General features: G+C 56.7%; 4 protein-coding genes across 7 annotated transcripts; all 4 read left to right on the top strand.

The window, feature by feature from the left end:
• The first annotated feature begins 1,715 nt into the window (after positions 1–1,715).
• LOC124247013 (protein phosphatase inhibitor 2-like) lies at positions 1,716–2,913 on the top strand. The gene is made up of 3 exons (XM_046675918.1): positions 1,716–2,011; positions 2,154–2,225; positions 2,646–2,913. The coding sequence occupies exons 1-3, from the start codon at positions 1,833–1,835 to the stop codon at positions 2,653–2,655; spliced, it is 261 nt and encodes an 86-aa protein (XP_046531874.1). The 5' UTR covers positions 1,716–1,832; the 3' UTR covers positions 2,656–2,913.
• Positions 2,914–4,850: 1,937 nt separating this feature from the next.
• On the top strand, positions 4,851–15,941 carry ACAP1 (ArfGAP with coiled-coil, ankyrin repeat and PH domains 1). 4 transcript variants are annotated; one of them, XM_046675912.1, is made up of 22 exons: positions 4,851–5,129; positions 5,672–5,729; positions 8,602–8,721; positions 8,926–8,979; positions 9,065–9,123; positions 9,365–9,548; positions 9,678–9,722; positions 9,840–9,935; positions 10,054–10,128; positions 10,217–10,326; positions 11,284–11,335; positions 11,432–11,532; positions 11,879–12,002; positions 12,101–12,312; positions 12,940–13,009; positions 13,139–13,233; positions 13,326–13,495; positions 14,081–14,253; positions 14,732–14,841; positions 14,925–15,035; positions 15,389–15,438; positions 15,761–15,941. In XM_046675912.1, exons 1-22 carry the CDS (start codon positions 5,077–5,079, stop codon positions 15,859–15,861), a joined length of 2,223 nt encoding a protein of 740 aa, XP_046531868.1. In that variant the 5' UTR covers positions 4,851–5,076; the 3' UTR covers positions 15,862–15,941. The 4 variants fall into 4 exon arrangements, with proteins under 4 accessions (XP_046531868.1, XP_046531869.1, XP_046531870.1 ...); XM_046675913.1 differs by having other exon boundaries at positions 4,852–5,129; positions 5,561–5,729; XM_046675914.1 differs by having other exon boundaries at positions 4,852–5,129; positions 5,561–5,748.
• Positions 15,942–16,083: 142 nt separating this feature from the next.
• On the top strand, positions 16,084–19,443 carry KCTD11 (potassium channel tetramerization domain containing 11). Its single transcript, XM_046675916.1, has one exon. It carries the CDS (start codon positions 17,067–17,069, stop codon positions 18,141–18,143), a length of 1,077 nt encoding a protein of 358 aa, XP_046531872.1. The 5' UTR covers positions 16,084–17,066; the 3' UTR covers positions 18,144–19,443.
• Positions 19,444–19,662: 219 nt separating this feature from the next.
• On the top strand, positions 19,663–21,436 carry TMEM95 (transmembrane protein 95). Its single transcript, XM_046675919.1, has 6 exons — positions 19,663–19,913; positions 20,409–20,489; positions 20,590–20,610; positions 20,759–20,839; positions 20,953–21,040; positions 21,203–21,436. Exons 1-6 carry the CDS (start codon positions 19,706–19,708, stop codon positions 21,234–21,236), a joined length of 513 nt encoding a protein of 170 aa, XP_046531875.1. The 5' UTR covers positions 19,663–19,705; the 3' UTR covers positions 21,237–21,436.

Here is a 21,436-nt window from a genome sequence, read left to right as displayed (position 1 = left end):
CGGCACTGCCGGGCAATGAAGCATCCCGGGCTAGGGAGCTAAGTCTACCACGGTGGGAACAGAAGGACGACGGGGTCGGAAGGTTTGCTTTACGACACGCAGAGGTGACGGAGTGACTCCGAGAAGGGTGAAGATTTGGGCAGGGAGCTTTTGCGACAGTGGAAGAAGCAACTGCCGCAGACATCTTTACGACGGAGGAGGCGCTGGAGCCCCAACACTTTCGGCTTTGCGACAGCGGCACTGACGACCCCGCCCTCGTCAAGGCAGGCGACACCTTGCAGTGTTCGCTTTACGGCAAGAGGAGGAGGTGTCTTCCTTTCGCGCTATCCTCTTGAAAGTGGTGTGAGCCGGGTCTGGAGGACCCGGAGGAGGGAACTGGTAGTTTTATAAATGAAAATCTCTGCCCTCCACACCGCTGAGACCGAATATGTCTTACGACAGTGTCGCAATCACTCCATTTTGTATCACCTCTCGTGAGAGGCAAAGCGGACCGACTTTTGGAGGAAAAAAGGTTCGCGATGTTTCTATTCAAGTCCACCTTGAACTCCAATCCAACCAAACTCTTAGATTTTAAAGCCACGAATAAAGAGTCCAAAGAAACCCCGGAAGGCAGCTTCACGCAACGACGCTGACGGTCCCAAAAGACCCCCCACAGCTAATAGTAAAGCCCCAGCCCAACCCTCCGATGCTCGCGCTAAGGCTGGAGGACTGTGACGTCACAATTAAGTCTTCTCTACCCTGGACCAGGACCCCTGACTATGATTGGATAATTCCGATAAGGGCGGTGATGGGGGAGAAGGGCGGGAATAAATCCCACAGACAAAGAAAAGTCTTTGGGTGGGACAGAAAGGGAGGGGCTCCCAGCCTGAGGTCCCTATATAGATAGAGTCTTGATTCCGCCCTCCGCGGCGCCAGAGAACAGAGGGGGAGGGGACCAGGCCCTCAGCCCAAGCGGCCCCGCCCGCCGCGGTGGGGGCGGGGCCCCAGGGGGCGGGGCTATGCGGAGTAGGGAGGCAGGGCGGGGTAGCTGAGAGTGGCCCCCTGGTGGGGCCATGGAGAAGCAGAACTCTCTGGGGGCTGCTGGCTGCCTCAACGGGGAATCCCCTGGAGGTGCAACCAGGGGAGTGCGAGGAGGCATCAGAGGAGTAGAGGCAGGCGCCAGGCCGCCCTCCGGAGTAGTCTTGTGTCACGGTTCTGGGCACCCCCCTCACTCCGGGGGAGTCGTAATTCACAGTCCTGGTTCTAGCCGGTCCTCCGGGGGGGCAGCGATCCTCGGTTCTGGGCCCAACCAGTACCCTGGGGAGGTTGCGGGCCACAGCCATGTGTCTGGCACATACGCTGGTGGATTTAATCCCCCCTTTCCTGGAACCACAGTATCCGGGACGTCCAGCCTTGGGTCCGGTGGGTCTGGGGTGTGCCACTCGGGAAGCAGTTCGCGCCCTGGGTCAACTTTCTTGCACCCCCACAAACCTTGTGAGGACCGGCCCCGGGGCATCCTAAAAAACTGCAGCTCCATCTTGATGCAGAAATCCCCCAGTGTGGAGAAGTAAGAAGCCCAGCTCAGTGGGCACGCTGCTCGGAGCCGGGAGGGAGGGGTCCCAGACACTGGAGGGGGCGGAGCCAGAAGGGAACGGGCAGGGTCCTGAGAACTTGAGAGTAGGTGAGGGTGATTGGGTGGGAAATTTGTTTCCCGGCCTTTGGGGGAGAGCAGTAGGTACCCGACAGACCCTGGCCACGTAGTAAGTGATTATCATTAGGTGTGATCCTATCCCCAGCCTCCTACTCCTCTGGAACTACAAAGAGGGTACAAGAAAAAGGTTTTGAATGAAAAAATGAGGGAGGTCTGTAAGGAAGAGGTCACCAGGTTTCCTTCCGTTTTTTGTGTGTCCTTCCCCCACCCCAGGAAAAAGTCTCAGCGCTGGGATGAAATGAATATCCTGGCCACCTACCACCCTGCTGACAAGGACTACGGATTTATGAAGGTGGATGAGCCCAGCACTCCCTACCACAGGTGCTGAGCCCTCAGTCTGGGCCCTTCAGCCCAGACTCTTCCCTATTCAAAGGAAGAGACGTGGGGAGGAGGCAGAGAGGCCTCAGGGACTGGATATTGCCTGATGCCTCCCTCTCAGCACTGCTTCCTCCTTCCTCTGCAGGCTGCAGGACAACAATGAGGACCTGCTTGAGGGTTCCTCCCACACAGTGACTCCAGAGGAGCTAGCAGAGAGGTGAGAGTCCTGCCAGAGCTCAGTAGGGGTGTGGGACCTCTTCCTCCCTCCACCTCTGGACTCTGGGGTCTGAGCCAGCTCTGCTTTTTGGCCCCTAAAATGGGAGGTACTACAATTCCCATCAGAACTGACCAAGGCCAAGGTGGGGGAGTCAGCCAGCTTCGCCCTATCTACCACCTGCCCCCATTGTTGTTCTCGCCCTTCAGTGCCCCCAACTAGTCTCCCTCCCCTTCAGGTTTGCAACAATGGACAATTTCTGCCCCAAGGTCCTCCAGTACAGTGATAATAGAAGCTTAGGGTCCTCAGACAACTTTTCCAAGACATGTGAGATGAGGGTCGGGGATTGAATGAAAAGGGGAGGCGGAGTGAACTTTCAGCGAGAGCTTGGAGGGAAAACCAAGCTCTTACACTGGCCCACAGACTCCAGTGATTTTGAGAAGCGCCGCAAGACACACTACAATGAAGGAAAGTTCCTCAAGACTCAGAAAAACCTGCCCTTGGATAATAAGAAGAACAGCAATGGGGGTAGTGTCAGTATGGGCAGTGGCAGTCGAGGTGTGATGCTGAACCCAGAGCCCAGGCCTGTGGAGAGAAGCTGGGCAGGAGGACTGGCCAGAGGAGTCAAAGTTGAGACTGACCTGGTGACCCGGAACCACATCCTAGAAGCCAAGGGTTAGCTATGGCGGGGCCCCAGGGACACGGGGGAATTGTTGTCCAGAGCCTTCTCCACCATAGCCTGTTTTCCTCAGTGGGCGTCTGCCTAGGGTCCTGCCTAAGAGGGAGGTAATGCTGGATGGTGACCCCAGGGAAGACAGAGTCCAGCTCGGGTGGGATCCCCATCAGGATAGTCCCCAAGGAAGGCTGGCTGGTAAGGAGGAACAGAAAGCCCAAGAGAACGGTGGGGTATGGAGAGGTTACTGAGATTTTCTAAAATGGGAGGAGGTAATAGAAGTGAGATGAGAACCTGGGGCTTCAGCTTCTCCCCTGTGGTGGGGGGCCACAGTGGATACCTGAGGGGCCTGAGACTGAGATTGACTTGGGTGACTCCTCAGATCCCCCTACCTTGAGAAATCAGTTCCCAGCTCCCGTCACCATCATGTTGGAGCAGGAAATTGATCTGCAACGCAAGGAGTATTATAGCAAAGGAAGATACCTGAGGCGCTCTCCCCACCCAGAGCTTGAGGAGGACCCAGAAGTTGAGCAGGAGGACGGTGAGAGCTGGGCTGGGTCAGCCTAGGGGCAGGAGAGCTGAGAACCAACAGACTGATGGGTGCCCCAAACTGTGATGCTTCCAGGTTCCACAAGCTTGAACTGGATGATTGAGAATCCCATAAGCACTGAAGTCCGTCTGCTGGACCACATAGGAAGCCCCTTTCAGGATCCCAAGGCTACCGAGAACTCCCTGACAGTGACACCATCACAGCCTGGTGAGGGCACCAGGCCACCATTTCACTGGACCTGGCTCTTGGCAAGCTCCTTTCCCCCCAACCCTGACCCTTTTCAGGCCAATAGATTGGCAACAGGTGCTAAGGGAGGCCCTAAACATCCTGGCATGCAAGGCCCTTGTTGTGCAGGAGGAACCAGGGAGGCTCAGAAGGGGTTAGGACCCCCTCCAGCTTAATACCACCTGCTGGCCCCATGCCTCCTTCTTGACTCCTCTCTGCCACCCACCCTACTCCAGGTACTGCCCTATCCAAAGACAGTAGTTCCCAAGCGGTGTCCAGCTGGTGTCAGTTGCTGGTATCCAAAGGGCTGAACTGGCGAAGCCCAGAAAGCTCAGAGAGGGTACCTGGAAGCAACCCAAACTCCCCACACCTAAACCAGCACAGACATGAGCCTGAGCCCGGGTTGAGGCAAGGGGCTACCTGCACTACCCAGGGAGGGAGAGGAGCTGAGTGGGTAGGTTCTACGGAATCCGGGGGGTCACATGGGCCAATCTCATGCCTGCTGCACAAAAGCCACTAACCCAACCCCTTCTCTCTCCAGATGCTACTCTGCAGCTTCAGTGGACTCAAGAGGAAGAAGCCAGACAATGGAAAATGTAGCCAGCTGGGGATGGGGTGGGGACCAACCTTCCCCTGCCGTCACCACCTTAGGGGTGGACAATAAAGAGAAGAAGAGCAGGCATCTTGGGGCTGTGAATTGGGGACCCAGGCTGGGCCTGTTCCATCCTTGAGGAGAGGGGAGGAGGGGGGGAAGTCCACACCCAGGAAACCACTGGCAGGGCAAGCTGAGCAGAGAAAAAAGCTTGGAGTAGTCTGGAGAACTGAACTCAACAAGAAACTAGGAGTCTGGGAATGCCCAACTGCAGCAGGATGGCAATGATTGGTGTGATTCAGTCAACCATAAATCGTCTTTAATTCTTACAACCCTTGAGGTAGGGGTTATCATCTCCATCTTCCAGATGAGAAAACTGAGGAATCAGAGAGCTTGCCCAGGGTCACACAGCCTCTAAGTGAACAGAATCAGGATTTGAACCTATGTCTGCCAGCCCCTCAAATTCAACCACTAAAGGAGAAAGACGCAAAGAGAGACCAGGGCCTCCAGTAGGAAGGTGACAGTAGATAGTCCCTGAGGGCGGGGCTGTGGCTTCTCTGATCTCAGGCCCCTCTCCTCCGCCCAAGCGCCGCCTCTGCCCCTCCCAGCGCTGCCTGGAAGTGTGGGGTGAGAGCTCCTCCTAGGACACCCCTTCCCCTTGGGGAAAAAATTGCGCCCCCCCAGGCTCTACCCAGGAGAGGACCCTCTGCTTCTTCCTCATCAACACCCGCCCTGAGGCAGAGAGTGCCTCTACCTGCGTCTCCACCTGCCTGGCCCCAGGGCCCACTGGCCCCCCCGGAGCGGTCAAGCTGAGATGACGGTCAAGCTGGATTTCGAGGAGTGTCTTAAGGACTCACCTCGCTTCCGGTAAGTGCATGCAGGTCTGGAGGGCGAAGCGGGAGGAGGGTCCAACACCCCCCAACATACACAGACACACACACGGCCTTCTCCAGGCCAGATGTCCTTTCAGGGAGTAAGTCTCAAAGGGACAAGATAGAGGTTGGGGCCAAAGTAGGACCTCTGCTATCAAACTGGGTGCTCTGATGCTCTTCACTCCCAGTGCATTGTGGAGGGGGCCTCTCCAGCCTCTCGCACCCCCAGAGTGGCATTCCCTCCTCCCTCTCACTGAGACCCCTGCCCCTCCCCCAGCACCTGCTCTGGGCGGTTAGCAACTTCCTGCCCTCACCACATCCACCCTCCCTTCTACCCTTCCTGCTCTGGCCTGGGCCGGTAGCTCCCACACTGCACAGTGAGCTGAGCAAAAGAGGGCAGATGGGCGAGTCTTCTTAACCCCTCAGTTTTTCCTGTCTGTACCCTCGACTCCCTAACTCCGATCTCTGACCCTGCTGAGTCGGACAGACCACATGGACCCAAGCTCTGTTCCTGTGACCCCATCCCTCCTTTCCCAGAGCGTCTATAGAGTTGGTGGAAGCGGAAGTGTCAGAACTGGAGACCCGGCTGGAAAAGGTGATCCTGACACGGAGAGGTGACCCAGGGTCGGATTAAGAGGAGAGGGACAGGGCCAGGGAGAAAGTTGGAGACTAAGAATGAGTTCCAGGGATTATTGAATGCTATCCATGTGGGGTAAATATCTGGGGGGCTCTAGAGAAGGAGAAAAGTGGTTCTTTGCTTTCAAGGAGCTTAGGATCTTGAAAAACCAGACTCCCCTGTGGACTTACTCTTGAGCTCTGCATTATGCTGGGCCCTGGGCGTTTGGGGAGAGCAAGACTATTTCTGCCCCCAGGGAGCCCACAGATGGCCTGTGGCAGACAAACCAGTGAAACACAAACACAAGACAGTAAGGCCTTCCCTGGCCACTCTATAAAACACGCCTGCACACGCACACGGACACGCACACTCCCATCTACCTTACTCGGCCTTATTTTTCTCTATAGCATTTACCTCAATCTGACATGTTATATATTTATTTGCTGTATTAGTTTTCTATTGCTGTGCAACAAATTATTACAAATTTAGTGACTGAGAACAATACACATTTGTTATCAGAGTTTCCGTGGGTCAGAAACCACCCACAGCTTAGCTGGTCCTCTGCTCAGGGTCTCAGGCTGCAGTCTCCTCTGAGGCTCAGAGTTTTCTTCCAGGTTCTTGTGATTTTTGGCAGAATTCAGTTCCCTGCTGTTGCGAGACAGTCCCCTGCCATGTGGCCCTGTCTGTAGGCAACTTACATCACAGCAGCTTGCTTCTTCAAGGCCAGCAGGACGCTCTCTCTTGTGGGTGCTGGCAAGATGGCATCAATTTATATCAGACGTAATCACAGGAGAAGCATCCATCACCTTTGCCAATGGTGTAACTGAATCATGGGAGTGCCATCCCATTCTCTTTGCCATATTCTATTGGTTAGAAGCAAGTCACAGGTCTTGCTCACATTCAAGGGATGCTGATTATGCGAGAGTGGGAATCATCACCTTAGCGTGTGTCTATAACACTTGCCAAGTTTAGTCTTGTCTGTGTTTCCCCACTAGAATGTAAGTGCCATGAGAGACTTCTATGTTTTGTTTTTGCTCCATCCCCAGTGCCTTTGCTGGAGCCTGAAAGTTAACAGATGACCAGTTAATATATACATATATTTTTTTAATTCAATTTTTTGAGTTAATTATAGACTCACAAGAAGTTGCAAAAATAGTACAGAGAGGTCCCACATACCATCACCCAGCTTCCCCCAATGGCAGCGTCTGATATAGCTATAGTACATTACCCAAACCCGGAAATTGATATTGGCAGGATGCGAGGAACTGTCTACAGACCTTACTTGGATTTTACCTATTTTGCATATACTCTTTTTTAAAAAGAAATCTTTGTGTATACTTCAGTGGCACTTTGCTACATGTATAGATTCTTATAACCAGCATCACATTCAAGATACAAAGCTCCTGTCACCACAAAGGAACTCTTTTGTGCTACTTTTTATAATGATGCCCTCCCCTCCCCCTTCTCAAATCCATGACAACCACTCCTCTGTTCTCCATCTCTAGACTTTTGTCATTTCTAGAATGTTACATAAGTGAATTCATACAATATGTGACCTTTCAAGATTGGCTCTTTTTTTTCACTCAGAATAATGCCCTTGAAGTTTATTCAAGTTGTTGCGTATCAATAGTATCAGTAGCCCGTGTGTGAATAGTTCATTCCTTTGCATTGCTGAGTACTATTCTACTGTATGGATGTACCAGTTTCTCACTAGTTCACTCTTATGAAAGTTCCTTATTCAGATATATGGGGAGGGAGTGCTGGATGAGGGAAGAACTGGACACTCGGTCCCCCAGCTCCACACAGTGGAGTTATGAGCATCAGGGTCCTTGTCCCTGGTCATAGACACCCCATAGTGACATCTCATAAGGCTTGGTCGTGGTCAGTTTTCTGACGATTACTGACCCTGCCGGCCGCCCTCAAGCTGTATTTCCCTGAAGCCTTCACTTGCCCTAGTAAGCATTTTTCATTTCAACAAAAGTTCGCTGAACACCTGTGTGGCCTGAGCTTTCTGAGGCCCTACTGCCTAGGATTTCCTCACAGAACCTCCCTGGTGGTCTCTTGTCCCCTGGACTGAGCTGAAGGGCTCCACAGACATTTGCTCCATCCTAGATGCAGTGACTGAGGCCAGAACCAAGTGGTGTCACCTCAGGAGCAATGCAGTTCCTGCAGATAACAAGAGCCAGGGGTCAGGAGACCTCACTTTGGCTTCTGACACAGCCACGTGGCTCTCCCAGAGACACCCTCCTTGGGCCAGTCATTTGTCCCCTTGTTTATTAAACATCCTTGTTTGTCAGTTGGGGGGGGCGGGGCTAGACAGAATGGGCCCTAGGAGCACCCTAGCATGCTGTCTTTGCCCTTCCCTGTGGCCTTGGTAACTAATTAATATTTAGGAGGGAACTTTCAATTAGCTGAGAATGGGAAAACTTGAGACCGTAAATACTGTAGAATTTAATACCAACCAGGTAGAGTGTTCATCCTGTGAGCCAGACAGTGCATGAGGATGGAGTTTCTGGAGAGCTGGGATCCAAGTAATTGGGGCAGGGCAGGGAGAGATGTGTGGGAGTGGACAGAGAAAGATGTTTGGAGGTGAAGCTGACACTGGCTTTAGTGACAGGCTGGGAGCAATTTTGTTCCAGGCACAGAGCAGTGGGAGCAAAGAAGCAGAGATGAGCAAGCACCAGGTGTGTATTAGAAAGTGGGAGAGCTGGACTGGGCTGCAGGGAAGTGTAGGTGAGGTTGGGTAGGAGGGCACGGCCCTGGGAAAGGGGAGAGGAAGAGGGCAGGAGTGGGGGTGCCACTGGGTCTGGTGGCACATGGCATAACTCTCTATTGCCCTGTTGCTTCCTAGCTCCTCAAACTGGGTAATGGCCTCCTGGAGAGTGGGCGCCATTACCTTGCTGCTGGCCACGCCTTCATTGTTGGCATTTGTGATCTGGCCCGCCTGGGTCCACCAGAGCCCATGATGGCGGTATGTGGAGGGCCTGAACGAGGTGGGATGGGGCCTGGGATGTGGAGAGATCCTGTGGAAGGGGAGGGTTGGCCTGGGGTCTGCAGATCCCAGGCCAGAGCAGGGCTGGGGCTGCCATCTGAGACAGCCATTGCTGACTGGGCCAGAGATGGGAGGGCCCTACTGCCCCATGCCTGGTACTCTCTCTCTGCTCTTCCTGCCTAGGAGTGTCTGGACAAATTCACTGAGAGCCTCAGACACAAGCTGGACAGCCATGCGGTGAGTGGGCATAGGTAGGGCTGGTGGGGGAAGCAAGGTTGTCTGTGGTCCTGACCCCCACCTGCCAATTTCTGCTTCCCCTCAGGATCTTCTAGATGCCACCCAGCACACACTGCAGCAGCAAATTCAAACCCTGGTCAAGGAGTGAGTTGGGAGGGAAAACAATCTTCCAGCCCTCTTCCCATTACCCAAGGGGCCTCCCTCAATGAAGGAGTTGTGAGACTGGGGCGGGTGGGGTGGTGGTGCAGTTCTGGTGGCCTGACTGCTATCAGTCAGGATCCCCCTGGAGTTCTGACTACACAGGCCAACCGAAAGGCTGAGAGGGACTTCTCTGCAGGGGGCAGGTGGGTCCACCTGTGATTCTGTGTTATCCTCCCACCCCCAGAGGTCTCCGGGGTTTCCGAGAGGCTCGCCGGGATTTCTGGCGGGGGGCTGAGAGCCTGGAGGCTGCTCTAACCCACAACGCAGAGGTCCCCAGGCGCCGGACCCAGGAGGCAGAAGAGGCAGGAGCTGCTTTGAAGACTGCTCGAGCTGGGTACCGGGGACGGGCACTGGATTATGCCCTGCAGGTGCCTGCCCCAACCTGCCCTCCTGGGGTACCAGGGCCTCAGTCACCTCAAGGCCGGAGAGTCACCAGTGTGCAGTGGGAGGGGACACTATGTTTTCAAGACTGACCTGAGGTCTTTCTGGTCTCTCAGATCAATGTGATTGAGGACAAGAGGAAGTTTGACATCATGGAGTTTGTGAGTTGCAGTGGTGATGAGGGCAAGGTGGGGAGGAGCCTGCTGATGGAGAGCAGGCAGGAAGAGGGAAAGAGGGGTCCTTCCTCAGCTCTGCCCCCTGCCCACCTTGTCCCCCAGGTGCTGCGTTTGGTGGAGGCCCAAGCTACCCATTTCCAGCAGGGCCATGAGGAACTGAGCCGGCTGGCCCAGTATCGCAAGGATCTAGGTGGCCAGGTAGAGCCCCAGGGAGCAGGCAGATGGTGGAGGATGGGAGGGTAGGAGGTTCTGAGATGACTCTCCTGGCTTAGTTGGGGGAGGCCAGGGACATCTGAGATGCCCCTCCTATGCCCAGTTGCACCAGCTGGTCTTGAATTCAGCTCGAGAGAAGAGGGACATGGAACAGAGACATGTGCTGCTGAAACAGAAGGTGAGGGCTGGGATGGCAGGCAGGAGGCAGATGGGTGTGGGGCCCTGGTCTCTGCCCACCTTACCCTTTGACCCTCTTCTGCCCCCAGGAGCTGGGTGGGGAGGAGCCAGAACCAAGCCTAAAGGAGGGGCCTGGTGGCCTGGTGATGGAAGGACATCTCTTCAAAAGGGCCAGCAATGCATTTAAGACCTGGAGCAGGTGAGGAGAGGACACCCCATTCAGCCAAACTCATCCAATTAAAAATTTTTTTGAGTGGTTATAGTGTGTTAAGAACAGCAGGAAAAACAGACAAAACCCCCTGCCTTCAGACAGTTTACCTGCCATCAGCAAAGACAGACAATGAACATAATAATTAAGTAAGTTATATGTTATCTTAGAAGGTAAAAGTGCCATAGAAGAAAAATAATAGTAAAGCAAGGGATGTAGAGGGCTGGGGAGGGGTAGTAATTTGAAATAGGGTGGTCAGCATGGGCCTGATGAGAAGGCAACTTCTGAGTGAAGACTTGAAGGATATCTGGGGGGAGAATGTTCTGGACAGAAGCAGGAGCCAGCACCAAGGCCCTGAAAAATTTGATGTGTTGGAGGAACAGAGAGCAGACGATGGGTGTGGACCAAGGGAGGGAGGAGGAAGTGGCGGGTGATGAAGGGGGAGCTAATGGAGATGTGAATCGTGATAGGGCCTTGTCCACTTTCGTAGGGACCGAGGCTCTACTCTGAGGGAAATGGGGAGCCATTGCAGGGTCCAGAGCAGGGTGGTGATCTGCCCTGACTCAACTCCTTCCCCTGCCAAGGCCACTGCCCATACGGGATCTTTGTGCACGTTAGAAAATGGAGCCCCTTCCCAAAAATACTTCCATCTGTCAAAAAATTGTAGCAATAGACATTTTATTAGAAAAAGCATTTTACAGCCATCTGCTGGAAAGTTGTCTCCATAAATATATCAACTCTGGGTTGCCCAAGATGTGAATAGCACCCCTTAGATGTCCCGGTCTGCACAACTGCCCTCCCTCCTCTGGAGCATCGCATGAGACAGTCAGCCCACGCCTCCTCTCAGCAAGATCCTTATGAGGGAAAGGGCACAGCCTCTCTGCTGCCCCTGGCCCGAGCCTCATCCCAGTGCTGCCCGTGTCCATAATCTACCTCCACCTCCTCCAGACGCTGGTTCACTATCCAGAGCAACCAACTGGTTTATCAGAAGAAATACAAGGTGGGTAGGCCTGGGTCCTGGATGCCTGGGCCCAGGGAGACTCAGCCCGTGCTGTGGCTGGCTGGACATCTGGCCCCTTATCACCTTCCCTGCCAGGACCCTGTGACTGTGGTGGTAGATGACCTCCGTCTCTGCACGGTGAAGCTCTGCCCGGACTCTGAGAGGCGGTTTTGCTTTGAGGTGGTGTCCCCCAGCAAGTGAGTGCCATCCAGCCCCACGGGTGATACTCTAATATATCTCATTCTTTACCAACTAGAAAGGCAGGCCAATCACACAGGCCTCCTGGAGCAGGGTCTTGGAGGCCCCCAGGCAGCCCCAGGCATTGACCCGTTGGTGGCTGGATTGTAAGGCAGTCTGGGTGTGGTTCTGAGGGGAGGATATAGGGTGATTGGGGATATTTAGAAGGATATGACCAATTGGTACAGAAGTATTTCAATATGACTGGTGCAGTTGAATACTAGCTGAATGTCAATCTGCCCATCCTGCCCCATGGCTTCCCAGGCCTCAGACCCCTCCCCACTCTCCGTCCTCCTTCCTGCTCAGGTCCTGCCTCCTACAGGCTGACTCAGAGCGCCTCCTGCAGCTGTGGATTAATGCTGTGCAGAGCAGCATCGCCACAGCCTTCAGCCAGGCACACCTTGATGACAGCCCCCGGGGTTCAGTCCAGGTACCTTAACATGGGGGTGCAGGGCCAGGCTGCCCAGGGAGATGAGGCATCCCTTCCACTAGGCCCCATGGCCTCTCTTTCTTCCCTTGTCTCCCAAGGGCTCGGGACACCTGGCCATTGGCTCTGCTGCCACCATGGGCTGTGGCGGGACAACCAGGGGAAGGGAGCCTGGTGGAGTTGGGCATGTGGCAGCCCAGGTGCAGAGTGTGGACGGCAATGCCCAGTGCTGCGACTGCCGGGAGCCAGCTCCTGAATGGGCCAGCATCAACCTTGGTGTCACCCTGTGCATTCAGTGCTCTGGCATCCACAGGTCATTCCCTAAGGCCCCAAGCGTGGGCCCCACTCCTTCTGGTTGCAGTGTCGGGGGGGGCAAGATAGAGCCCATCACACCGGCTCCTCCCTTCCTACCCTGCTGTAGCTTCCTCTCTTAGACCCTGGCTGTGACCCTGGGCCGGGCCTGTGGGGCACAATGTGGACCCTAGTGGGCCTAGCCACTCTGTATCCTGGTTTGGCCAAGGTTGGGGGACTCCAAGAGAAGCTTATTGCCTTGACTTGAGGAGATGTGGGGTCAGGGCTGCTGAGGGTGGCGGAGAGAACAAAGAGCAGAGAGAGGTCATGAGGCCTTAGCAAGTCTACACAGCCCTCACCCTGAGGCAGTCAGGTGGAAGCGGGGAAGGGGAGTGACATGGAAAGAGTTGTCCAGGCCAGAGTGCCATGAGAGAAGGGAAATGGCTGAGAGGCCTTTGCAATGAAATGTAGGGGAAGAAGGAAAAGAGGGAAGGGTGAATAGGCAGGATCCTGCCCAACGTGGGCCTCCTTGCCCCGTGCCTCTGCATGGCCCCCATGCATGGCCTTGCCTCCAAGTCTTTTCAGGAGCAGTGGCGGCTGCCCCAGCTGCTGCCCCACAGAGGACCTGACTCCCACTTCGGCCCTCTAGGAGCCTTGGAGTTCATTTCTCTAAAGTCCGGTCTTTGACCCTCGACTCGTGGGAGCCAGAACTAGTGAAGGTGACTTGGGATATCTTGAAGAGGGTGGGGGGTGGGGGCGGGGTGAGGACAGGGCTGCAGAGCCCTGAGGGCTCAGACGCTCAGCCCCACCCTACCTGTCTGTCTCGCCTCTGCCTGGGCCACCGGAAGCTTATGTGCGAGCTGGGAAATGTAGTCATCAACCAGATCTATGAGGCCCGTGTGGAGGCCATGGCAGTGAAGAAGCCAGGGCCCAGCTGCTCCCGGTGAGGTTGGGGCTGCCCTCCTTTTGGGGAGGGAGGAAGGCCTAGGATGGGAGGAGGGAAGACTGTCCCCTTCCTTCCCCCGACCCCCCTAGGCAGGAGAAGGAGGCCTGGATTCATGCCAAATACGTGGAGAAGAAATTCCTAACCAAGCTTCCTGAGATTCGAGGGCGAAGAGGAGGCCGGGGCCCCCCCAGGGGGCAGCCTCCTGTGCCCCCAAAGCCTTCCATCAGGCCCCGGCCAGGGAGCTTCGGATCCAAGCCAGGTATGGGGTTGGGTGGGCATTCATTGAGTGCCTGCTGTGTGCTCAGCACTGTGCCAGGCCTGGTGGAGAGGCACAGAGTAGAAGGCCCAGGCCTTCCCCTTGAGAATGCTGGAGGCGCCAGCCCACACTGGCACTGGTTTTACAAGCCAAGAGTTTCGGGGGTTACAGTGAAGAATGAGAAGGAACATGGGGCTGGGAGTAGACAGGGAGGGCTACATAAGGGTGTCAAGAGCCTGAGAAAAGTCAAGAGTGAGAATGAGCTAGGGTCCCCAAAGGCCTGTGAAGGAGAGTGTGAGTTTGGCTGGAGCAGAGAGAGCCAAGAGAGGCGGGACTGAGCATCAGTGAGTCAGCTCACCTGTGACGTCCCAGCGGGTCAGGATGGTTGGACAGGAAGAAGTGAATGATGTTGTCTATCCCCACACCCCAGGGGCCACACACAAACACACACACACCCCTCCACCTCCCACCACAGTCCCCAGAGTCCTGAAGGCCTCCCCACAATTGAGAAGTGACCTGTCTCATTACAGCATCAGGAGACTGTGCTGAGGGTTTCTTCCCAGACTCACAACTGGTTCCCTCTAACAGAACCCCCCTCGGATGACCTGGGCAGCCTGCACCCTGGGGCCCTGCTGTTTCGAGCTGCTGGGCATCCTCCGTCTCTTCCCACCATGGCTGATGCCCTTGCCCATGGAGCTGATGTCAACTGGGTCAATGGGGGTCAGGAGAATGCCACGCCGCTGATCCAGGCCACAGCTGCTGTGAGAGTCTTGTTGACCTCCCCAACCCACCCTAACGCTCCTTCTCTTTGACCCCTGCTCTGACTCTGGGCCCACCTCTTACCTCTCCTTCCACCCCCACCTACTCCCTGAGAACCCTACCCCGTAGGGAGTGATAACCGATAGAGACAGGTTGCTAAGAGTGTGCAATTTGGAGGCAGACAACCCAGGTTTGAATCCAGGCACTCATCACTTAAAGGAGATTTTGAACAAGTTATGAACCTCTCTGTGCCTCAGTTTCTTCATCGGTAAAACAGGAATAACATATGTCATCAGGTTGTGCTATGGAGTTTAATGTATGAATACATGTAAAGAGCTAGAGCAGAGCCTGACACTTAACTGTGCCCGTACACTCCTGATGTCCATGCCCCACCCTCTGAACTGACCCCACTCTAAAACATCTTTAAATCTGCCACTGAAGATGCCGCCCTCTCTCCCCATTCTCGACCTCTCTATGTAGAATTCTCTTCTGGCATGTGAGTTTCTCCTCCAGAACGGGGCGAATGTGAATCAAGCGGACAACCACGGCCGGGGCCCGCTTCACCACGCAACCATTCTTGGCCACACCGGGTAGGGGCGGCAGGGATGGTGGCCTTGGGGAGGGAGGCTCCGCACAGGGTGAGAGGCTGGCTGAACCTGGCTATCCTCTCCAGGCTGGCCTGCTTGTTCCTGAAACGGGGGGCCGATCTGGGAGCTCGGGACTCTGAAGGCAGGGACCCTCTGACCATCGCCATGGAAGCAGCCAACGCTGACATCGTCACCCTGTGAGAATGCCTGAAGGGGCGGGGTTAGCGCTTGCTCTGTCCACTTAGGCCGGGCTGAGGTGAGGCCCGAGCGTGCCAGGCGGAGCGTCGGGAGGGGCGCGGCCACCTTCTGGACCGGGAGAGGGAAAGAATGCTCCCAGTGTTGTTTGGGGCGTGGAGTAAGAAGGGGGGCGGGGAGGGTCCGCGGATGGTGAGTTCGTGCAGCTCAGTGAGAGGCATCATTGTTGTAGAGCATCTTTTGAGCTCTAGACCCTGGGGAAACAGATGAATAAAACAACCCACTCAAAGTTTGGGAACTTAGGATGGGGGGAGCGGGGAAAATGTCATTCATTCCTTAATTCCTTCCCCTTCAGGCTACGATTGGCAAAGATGAGAGAGGCCGAAGTGGCCCAGGGCCAGGCGGGTAAAGTACCCCCCACCCCACCCCCGTCCCTGGCCCAACATTGTAATTCTGGGCTTCTGGCCCCTGACGACCTGCCCGCCTCGTGCCCAGCTTTATGGATTAATCCCGTTGTTTATTCAACAAATATGTCTTTGGGCGCATCCGACAAGGATCCCGGAACGAAGCAAAGAATAGGCGAGGGCGCTGCCCTGACAGCGCAGATGTCCCCTCCACCCACGCTGGAAGCGCGCGCTCTTAGCAGGCCAGCCCCGCAGTCCCCACCAGGCTCTTTTGCACCAGGGCCCGGCCTTCCGGCCTCCCAGCCCTTCCTCCCTCCCCTCAGGGGACGAGACGTATCTCGACATCTTCCGCGACTTCTCCCTCATGGCGTCGGACGACCCGGAGAAGCTGAGCCGGCGTAGTTACGACCTCCACACGCTGTGATCCCAGGCATTCGCGGGCCCGCATCCCCGCCCCTGCCTCCCCGCCGTCGGCCCCTTCGCCATTAAAGCCTTCGTGCTGTGCTCCCCGCTTCAGAGTTCATTTATTGGGCGCCACCTTCGGGCCGGCAAGGTGTGGGCGCCGCGGCTCCCGGGGTGCGAGAGCGTTTGAGAGTTGGCGACTCCCGGGGAGTGAAGTGGCAGCTTCGGCCTCAGCCCCAGCACCGGACGGCCCTGGGGCGGGGCTCCCGGCTCAGGCGACGTGGCCAGAGGCGGCCGGCCGCCGAGAGGCCGCTGGCGTGGGCTGGGGGCCGGCCTTCCCTGCGGGGGGCTGGCGTCGGGCCGGAATGGCGAGGCTGGCTTTGGCCACCCCGGCCCCGAGGCATCCCCGGAATGCGGCGGCTCAGCACCCACCCCCTCGGGAATTTCCTACGGGAGCGACTGGGAGGGAACTGGTCCCCAAGTCCGGACGGCCGGGCCTCTGTTTTTGAGCGGAGAAAACTCCGCTCTGGGAGAGGGTGGAGACTCGGGCCCTAGCCGAGTTGCAGACGTGAGATGGGGCACACTTGGGGGGCGGCGGCGCTGTCGCGGCTGCTTCCGGAGCGACGCGCCTGAGTCACCCTCCGGCCCCCACCCCCGCTCGCGTCCGCCAGTCCAGCCCGTCCGCCCCGTCTCTCCGGTTCGCCGCGCTCGGCTCCCCCCCTCCGCCCGAGCGGCGCGAGCCCCGCGGGGGCGGGGGGCGGGGCGCCAAGGGGGTGGGGCTCTCTCTTAAAGGGACCCCAGCCACTGCCCTGAGGCCACTTCCTGGGGGCGGAGAGGACTTCAGCGGCTGCGACGGCACCGGGAAGGCGGCGACGCCCGAGTCCCGAGACTCCTGGCTGCTTCCAGCAGAGTCCTCAGACACTCCCAGCTCGGTCTGAGCGTGCATCGTCATTCCCCAGCCGATACAGAGGCACCTCCGCCGTCAGCTCCAATCAGCCCCGCCTCCATCTCTTGGGACCCGCGCCGGAGCCAGGCCAGGCCTCTGACTGGCCCCCGCCCCGGAGCCCTGCGTGGACTTGCCCCCGGCCACAGCGATCTGCCCGGGAACTCGGAAGCTGGACCCTTCCAAGAGTCGGTCTTGTGCTCGCCACCGTCACCTGCTGGTTGGATTCCGGAAGCCCACTGTCTGAAGACCACAGAAAGGAATCGCTGACCACCCAGAATCGGATGCGTCTGGACCGAAATTTCCCTTCCCTCCCTTTTGGCTTCCCTCTGCTCTTTTCATCGGTTCTCAAAACCTTCCAGGAGTTTCTGTGCCCGGAAACCATCCCCCACTACCAAGGTAGCTGGGGTGAGCCCCAAATCTTGCTGCCTTGTACTACAACCTGTGCCTCCAACCCAGAGAATCTGAACCTTACGACCCAATTCTGCACGTACCCAGGAAGTTCTGCCTTTTCTTCTCTTTCCGTGTCTCCAGTACCTCCCAAAATTTCCCCTCCTCCTGTGCCTTCTTCGCCCCCCTCCTTTGGGGGCCCCGTGACCCTGAATGTGGGGGGCACGCTGTATTCCACCACTTTGGAGACCCTGACTCGTTTCCCAGACTCCATGCTGGGGGCCATGTTTAGGGCGGGCACCCCCATACCCCCCAACCTCAATACCCAGGGAGGCGGCCACTACTTCATCGACCGAGATGGCAAGGCCTTCCGGCACATCCTCAATTTCCTGCGGCTGGGCCGCCTGGACCTGCCCCGTGGGTATGGGGAGACAGCGCTTCTCAGGGCAGAGGCCGACTTCTACCAGATCCGGCCCCTCCTGGATGCCCTGCGGGAACTGGAGGCCTCTCGGGGGACCCCTGCACCCACAGCTGCCCTCCTCCACGCAGATGTAGATGCCAGCCCCCGCCAGGTGCACTTCTCTGCTCGCCGGGGTCCACACCACTATGAGCTGAGCTCTGTCCAGGTGGACACCTTCCGAGCCAACATCTTCTGCACTGACCCTGAATGCTTGGGTGCCATGCGAGCCCGATTTGGTGTGGCCAGTGAGGACAGGGCAGAGGGAGGCCCACACTTTCATCTGGAGTGGGCCCCCCGCCCCGCGGAACTCCCCGAAGCGGAGTACAGGAGACTGGGGCTGCAGCCACTGTGGACTGGGGGGCCAGGAGAACGACGAGAGGTGGTGGGCACGCCGGCCTTCCTGGAGGAGGTGCTACGAGTGGCTCTGGAGCATGGCTTCCGTCTAGACTCCGTCTTCCCTGACCCTGAAGACCTGCTCAACTCCAGGTCTCTGCGCTTTGTCCGGCACTGAGAACTGAGAATGCTGCCCTCAGTTTGACTTGGGGGGGAGGGGATGGGCAGCGAGGGATGAAGGCTCCCCTGAAGCCTCTTCCTAGTTCTGCTTTGGAAGCTGTGAGAGTCAGGGCTCCCACTGCACCTGACTGGAGCCCAGATGTGGGCAGAAATTCCCAAGCCCACGTCCACCAGAGGCTCACAAGTGGTCCAGAGAGCCTGGACTGTGGCTCTTCCTGGGAGGGCGGGAAGGCTTCTGTGATTGTTGTGTCCGAGGCTGGGGACGGCCAGTGTTTTTTTGGTTGGAGCTCATTATTCAGGGGTCTGGGAAGGTAGCAGAACCCTGGAAGGACACTGAGGTCTGGGAGAAAGAGGGACTTTGGATTGCTCTAATGTGGCCTCCTGGACTGTGGCTTCCTCTCCTGGAGCTGGGTGGCCTGGTCTGGACTGACCAATGAGAGGCCAGAACACTCTGGAATGTGGGAAGAGATTCTTTGCTGTGTCCCAAGCCACCTACCGAGGGAGACAGAAAGGCTACACCCCACCCTAGGTTGGCATAAGGGAGCTAGGAGAATCCCTGTTAACTATGGGGCTGGAGCATCCCTCTGGAGGGCCAGGTGTTTTAAAGGATCCCATATTGATGGTGGGGCTGGCCATGGGAAAAAGGGTGGCACCTTCCTGGGCCCTGACCATACTTCCTTCGTGTGTATGTGTGTGTGTGTGTGTGTGTGTGTGTGTGTGTGAGTGTGTGTGAGCCAGTGTATCTGAGTGATGTGTGGATCCCTGACATCTGGGTTCCCATCTGTGTTGCTGGAGACAGCATCTATGTGCTGGTCCTTCTGTGGTCTCTGCGTGTCCAGGCCTGTTTGGGGTTGCTCAGCAACTGTTTGGCACCGGGTGTGTCTGTGGTATGGGTGTGAGTAGATTGAGAATTAGTAGTTTAATCACAAGGGGCGTGTGTTTGTGCATGAATGTGCGTTCACATCACCACGTAGGCAGGAGGTGCCTGTTGGGGTTTGAGTCATTAGGATCTTTCTGGTGAAAGGTAAAAGAAGTCACTGGCCTTAGCTGGGCATTGGGAGGCCTGTATAGAACTCTTGGTTGCTAAGGCAACCATGGGCCTGTTGCTAGGAGATAGCTGAGGAAGGCCCAAGGCTGCTTAGGGCAGAGAGGAGATGAACGGAAGAGTTTGGGGAGTTTGGGGGAGGCTATGGGAAGAGCTGGGATTTCTGGGTCCCTGAGGGGATGGGATACTCACACGTAACTTCTTCACTGGGGGAGTCACTCATGATTTATCACTGGTCGTGATTTACAAGAAGAAAAATAAAAGTGCTTATGGAACCACAAACTTGTAAAGGCTGCTGAGGGCCAGGTTGGGGGTGCCATCCTCCTTGCAGCAGAAGCTCTGCTTTCTCTGCCCATCTCCTACTAGAGATGTCCTCTTCTAATCTCTACTTCCCTGGGCCCTATGTTTACCCCAGCTGGGGATGGAGCAATGGCACTGTTCTGGAACACTCTAGAAGCTCCAGGCAAAGGGCTAGAACCAAGATCACAGAGCATTCCAAGGCCTTCCCAGCCTAGATGGGGCCCGCCCCCCTCCACTACCCCCCAGTGGGCCTCATGTGGATGCTGGCACTAGGTGGGGTTTTCCTGGCAGCCGCCCAGGCCTGTGTCTTCTGCCGCCTCCCGGACCGAGATTTGTCAGGCCGCCTGGCTTGGCTCTGCAGCCAGATGGAGGCCCAGTGGAGGGACTGTAAGGCTTCCTGGAACTTCTCGGCCTTTGCCTTAGGTAAGACCAGACATCCAAGGACTGGTCCAGCCCCAGTCACCCCTGTGTCCCAAGAAGAGCAGTATGTGGTTTCCCAGCTATGCCTCTGAGCTGTCAGCTCAGTCCACAGCCCTCTCTGGACACACTAGCCTTTTCCTCTGGGAGAGCTTCTTTGGTCCCCCAGGAAATTCAGGAAAGACCCCAGAATCTCCTTCTGGGCTGATGAGAGAATCGCTGGTCCTTGCTCATCTCCACAGATGAGGTGTCCATGAACAAAGTCACAGAGAAGACTCACAGAGTCCTGAAGGTCATGGGTGAGGTCAAGGGGGAAGGCACGACCTAGGGGCTTGGATGGGCACCAAGGAGGGAGATGGGAGGAAGGGGCCGGGGAGGCAGGACGGGGTGAAGGGCAGGTAGAGACAGAAGGGCGTGACCGGGGAGGTGCTGGGTGAAGGGGTGCAGATGATTTGGCCCTGTTGGGGCCCTGGGCAATATAGCAGCTCTCTGCCTCCCCAGAGATCAAAGGCTCTCTCTCCTCACTCCCTTCATATTGGCAATGGCTTCAAAAGACCAAGCTCCCGGAGTACACCAGGGAAGGTACTGATGTGGTTAGGGATAAGGGGTGCCTATGATCACAGGCAGAGGGCTGTGTGGCTGAGTGGCTCATCTACCCCCACCCCTCCTTGTCTCATTTCAGCTCTCTGTGCTCCTGCCTGCCGTGAGTAGAAAAGGAGAGGGGTAGTGAAGACAAGGGGCCTCGGGGTACCTGAGAAGAGCTTGGCAGTTAGCAGGGAGGAAGTGGAGTCCTCTGGAAGGGTGGAGCTGGTGCTTCCCCTCCCCAGCTCCGGTCCTGCTGTCTCCTGCAGAGGGCAGCACCACCCTGTACAACTGCTCCACCTGCGAGAGCATGGAGGTGTACTGTTGGCCCCGAAAGCGCTGTTTGCCAGGTCCTTACTCCCAACCCCGCCTCACCCTACTCAGACCTCTGAGCTCTTAGGCTCCCCCAGCGCCAACGGGTGTGGTCCCCAGGATCATCCACTGCCTCCTGGGTTCCCTGCAGGAAGACATGATCTTTGGGAAGCCAGGATTCTGCTCCTCTGTGTCTTCGGAGCTGTCCTGCTCCTGGGTGTTCTGAGCCTCATGGTGGAGTGAGTTGGGGGATAAGGGCGGGAAACAGCCTCATCTCCTCTGCCTCTGACCAGCCCAGTGCCTTCCACCACCCATCCTTCCTCCTTCCCTCCCAGCTCCCTTCCCTTCCTCCCCCTTTCCTTCCCCTCCCTTCCCAGACCTCCCATCCTGTCTTCCCTCAGGTCCAGCCACCTCAAAGCAAAAAGTAACTTGTGAAGACGCTGACAGCCTCCCAGCCTCCAGTTCTAAGGAGCATGTACCCACAACTTCCACTTCCCTTGGGCAGGGGAACCCGTCAGCCCCTTAGTTCCAGCCCCAAAGGTTTAGTCTTCCAGACCCTGAAACCCAGCTATCCCCATGATCCCAGTGTCAGATAGCCTCCAGGGACCCAGGCACCCACAGCTGGAAAGTTCCTC

The sequence above is a fragment of the Equus quagga genome, chromosome 11, assembly GCF_021613505.1.
Source record: "Equus quagga isolate Etosha38 chromosome 11, UCLA_HA_Equagga_1.0, whole genome shotgun sequence".
NCBI lineage: Eukaryota > Metazoa > Chordata > Mammalia > Perissodactyla > Equidae > Equus > Equus quagga.
This window is presented reverse-complemented; position numbering and strand designations above follow the sequence as displayed.

What these genes read in the sequence shown, in the direction of transcription:
- TMEM95 (XM_046675919.1), top strand. Translation starts at nt 19,706, where the DNA reads ATGGGGCCCGCCCCCCTCCACTACCCCCCAGTGGGCCTCATGTGGATG. An exon ending in CCCGGAGTACACCAGGGAAG is followed by an intron (nt 20,490 to 20,589) that starts GTACTGATGTGG and finishes GTCTCATTTCAG; the next exon opens with CTCTCTGTGCTCCTGCCTGC. An exon ending in GTTCTGAGCCTCATGGTGGA is followed by an intron (nt 21,041 to 21,202) that starts GTGAGTTGGGGG and finishes GTCTTCCCTCAG; the next exon opens with GTCCAGCCACCTCAAAGCAA.
- LOC124247013 (XM_046675918.1), top strand. Translation starts at nt 1,833, where the DNA reads ATGAGGGAGGTCTGTAAGGAAGAGGTCACCAGGTTTCCTTCCGTTTTT. An exon ending in CCCAGCACTCCCTACCACAG is followed by an intron (nt 2,012 to 2,153) that starts GTGCTGAGCCCT and finishes CTTCCTCTGCAG; the next exon opens with GCTGCAGGACAACAATGAGG.
- ACAP1 (XM_046675912.1), top strand. Translation starts at nt 5,077, where the DNA reads ATGACGGTCAAGCTGGATTTCGAGGAGTGTCTTAAGGACTCACCTCGC. An exon ending in TTTATCAGAAGAAATACAAG is followed by an intron (nt 11,336 to 11,431) that starts GTGGGTAGGCCT and finishes CTTCCCTGCCAG; the next exon opens with GACCCTGTGACTGTGGTGGT. An exon ending in GAGGTGGTGTCCCCCAGCAA is followed by an intron (nt 11,533 to 11,878) that starts GTGAGTGCCATC and finishes CTTCCTGCTCAG; the next exon opens with GTCCTGCCTCCTACAGGCTG.
- KCTD11 (XM_046675916.1), top strand. Translation starts at nt 17,067, where the DNA reads ATGCGTCTGGACCGAAATTTCCCTTCCCTCCCTTTTGGCTTCCCTCTG.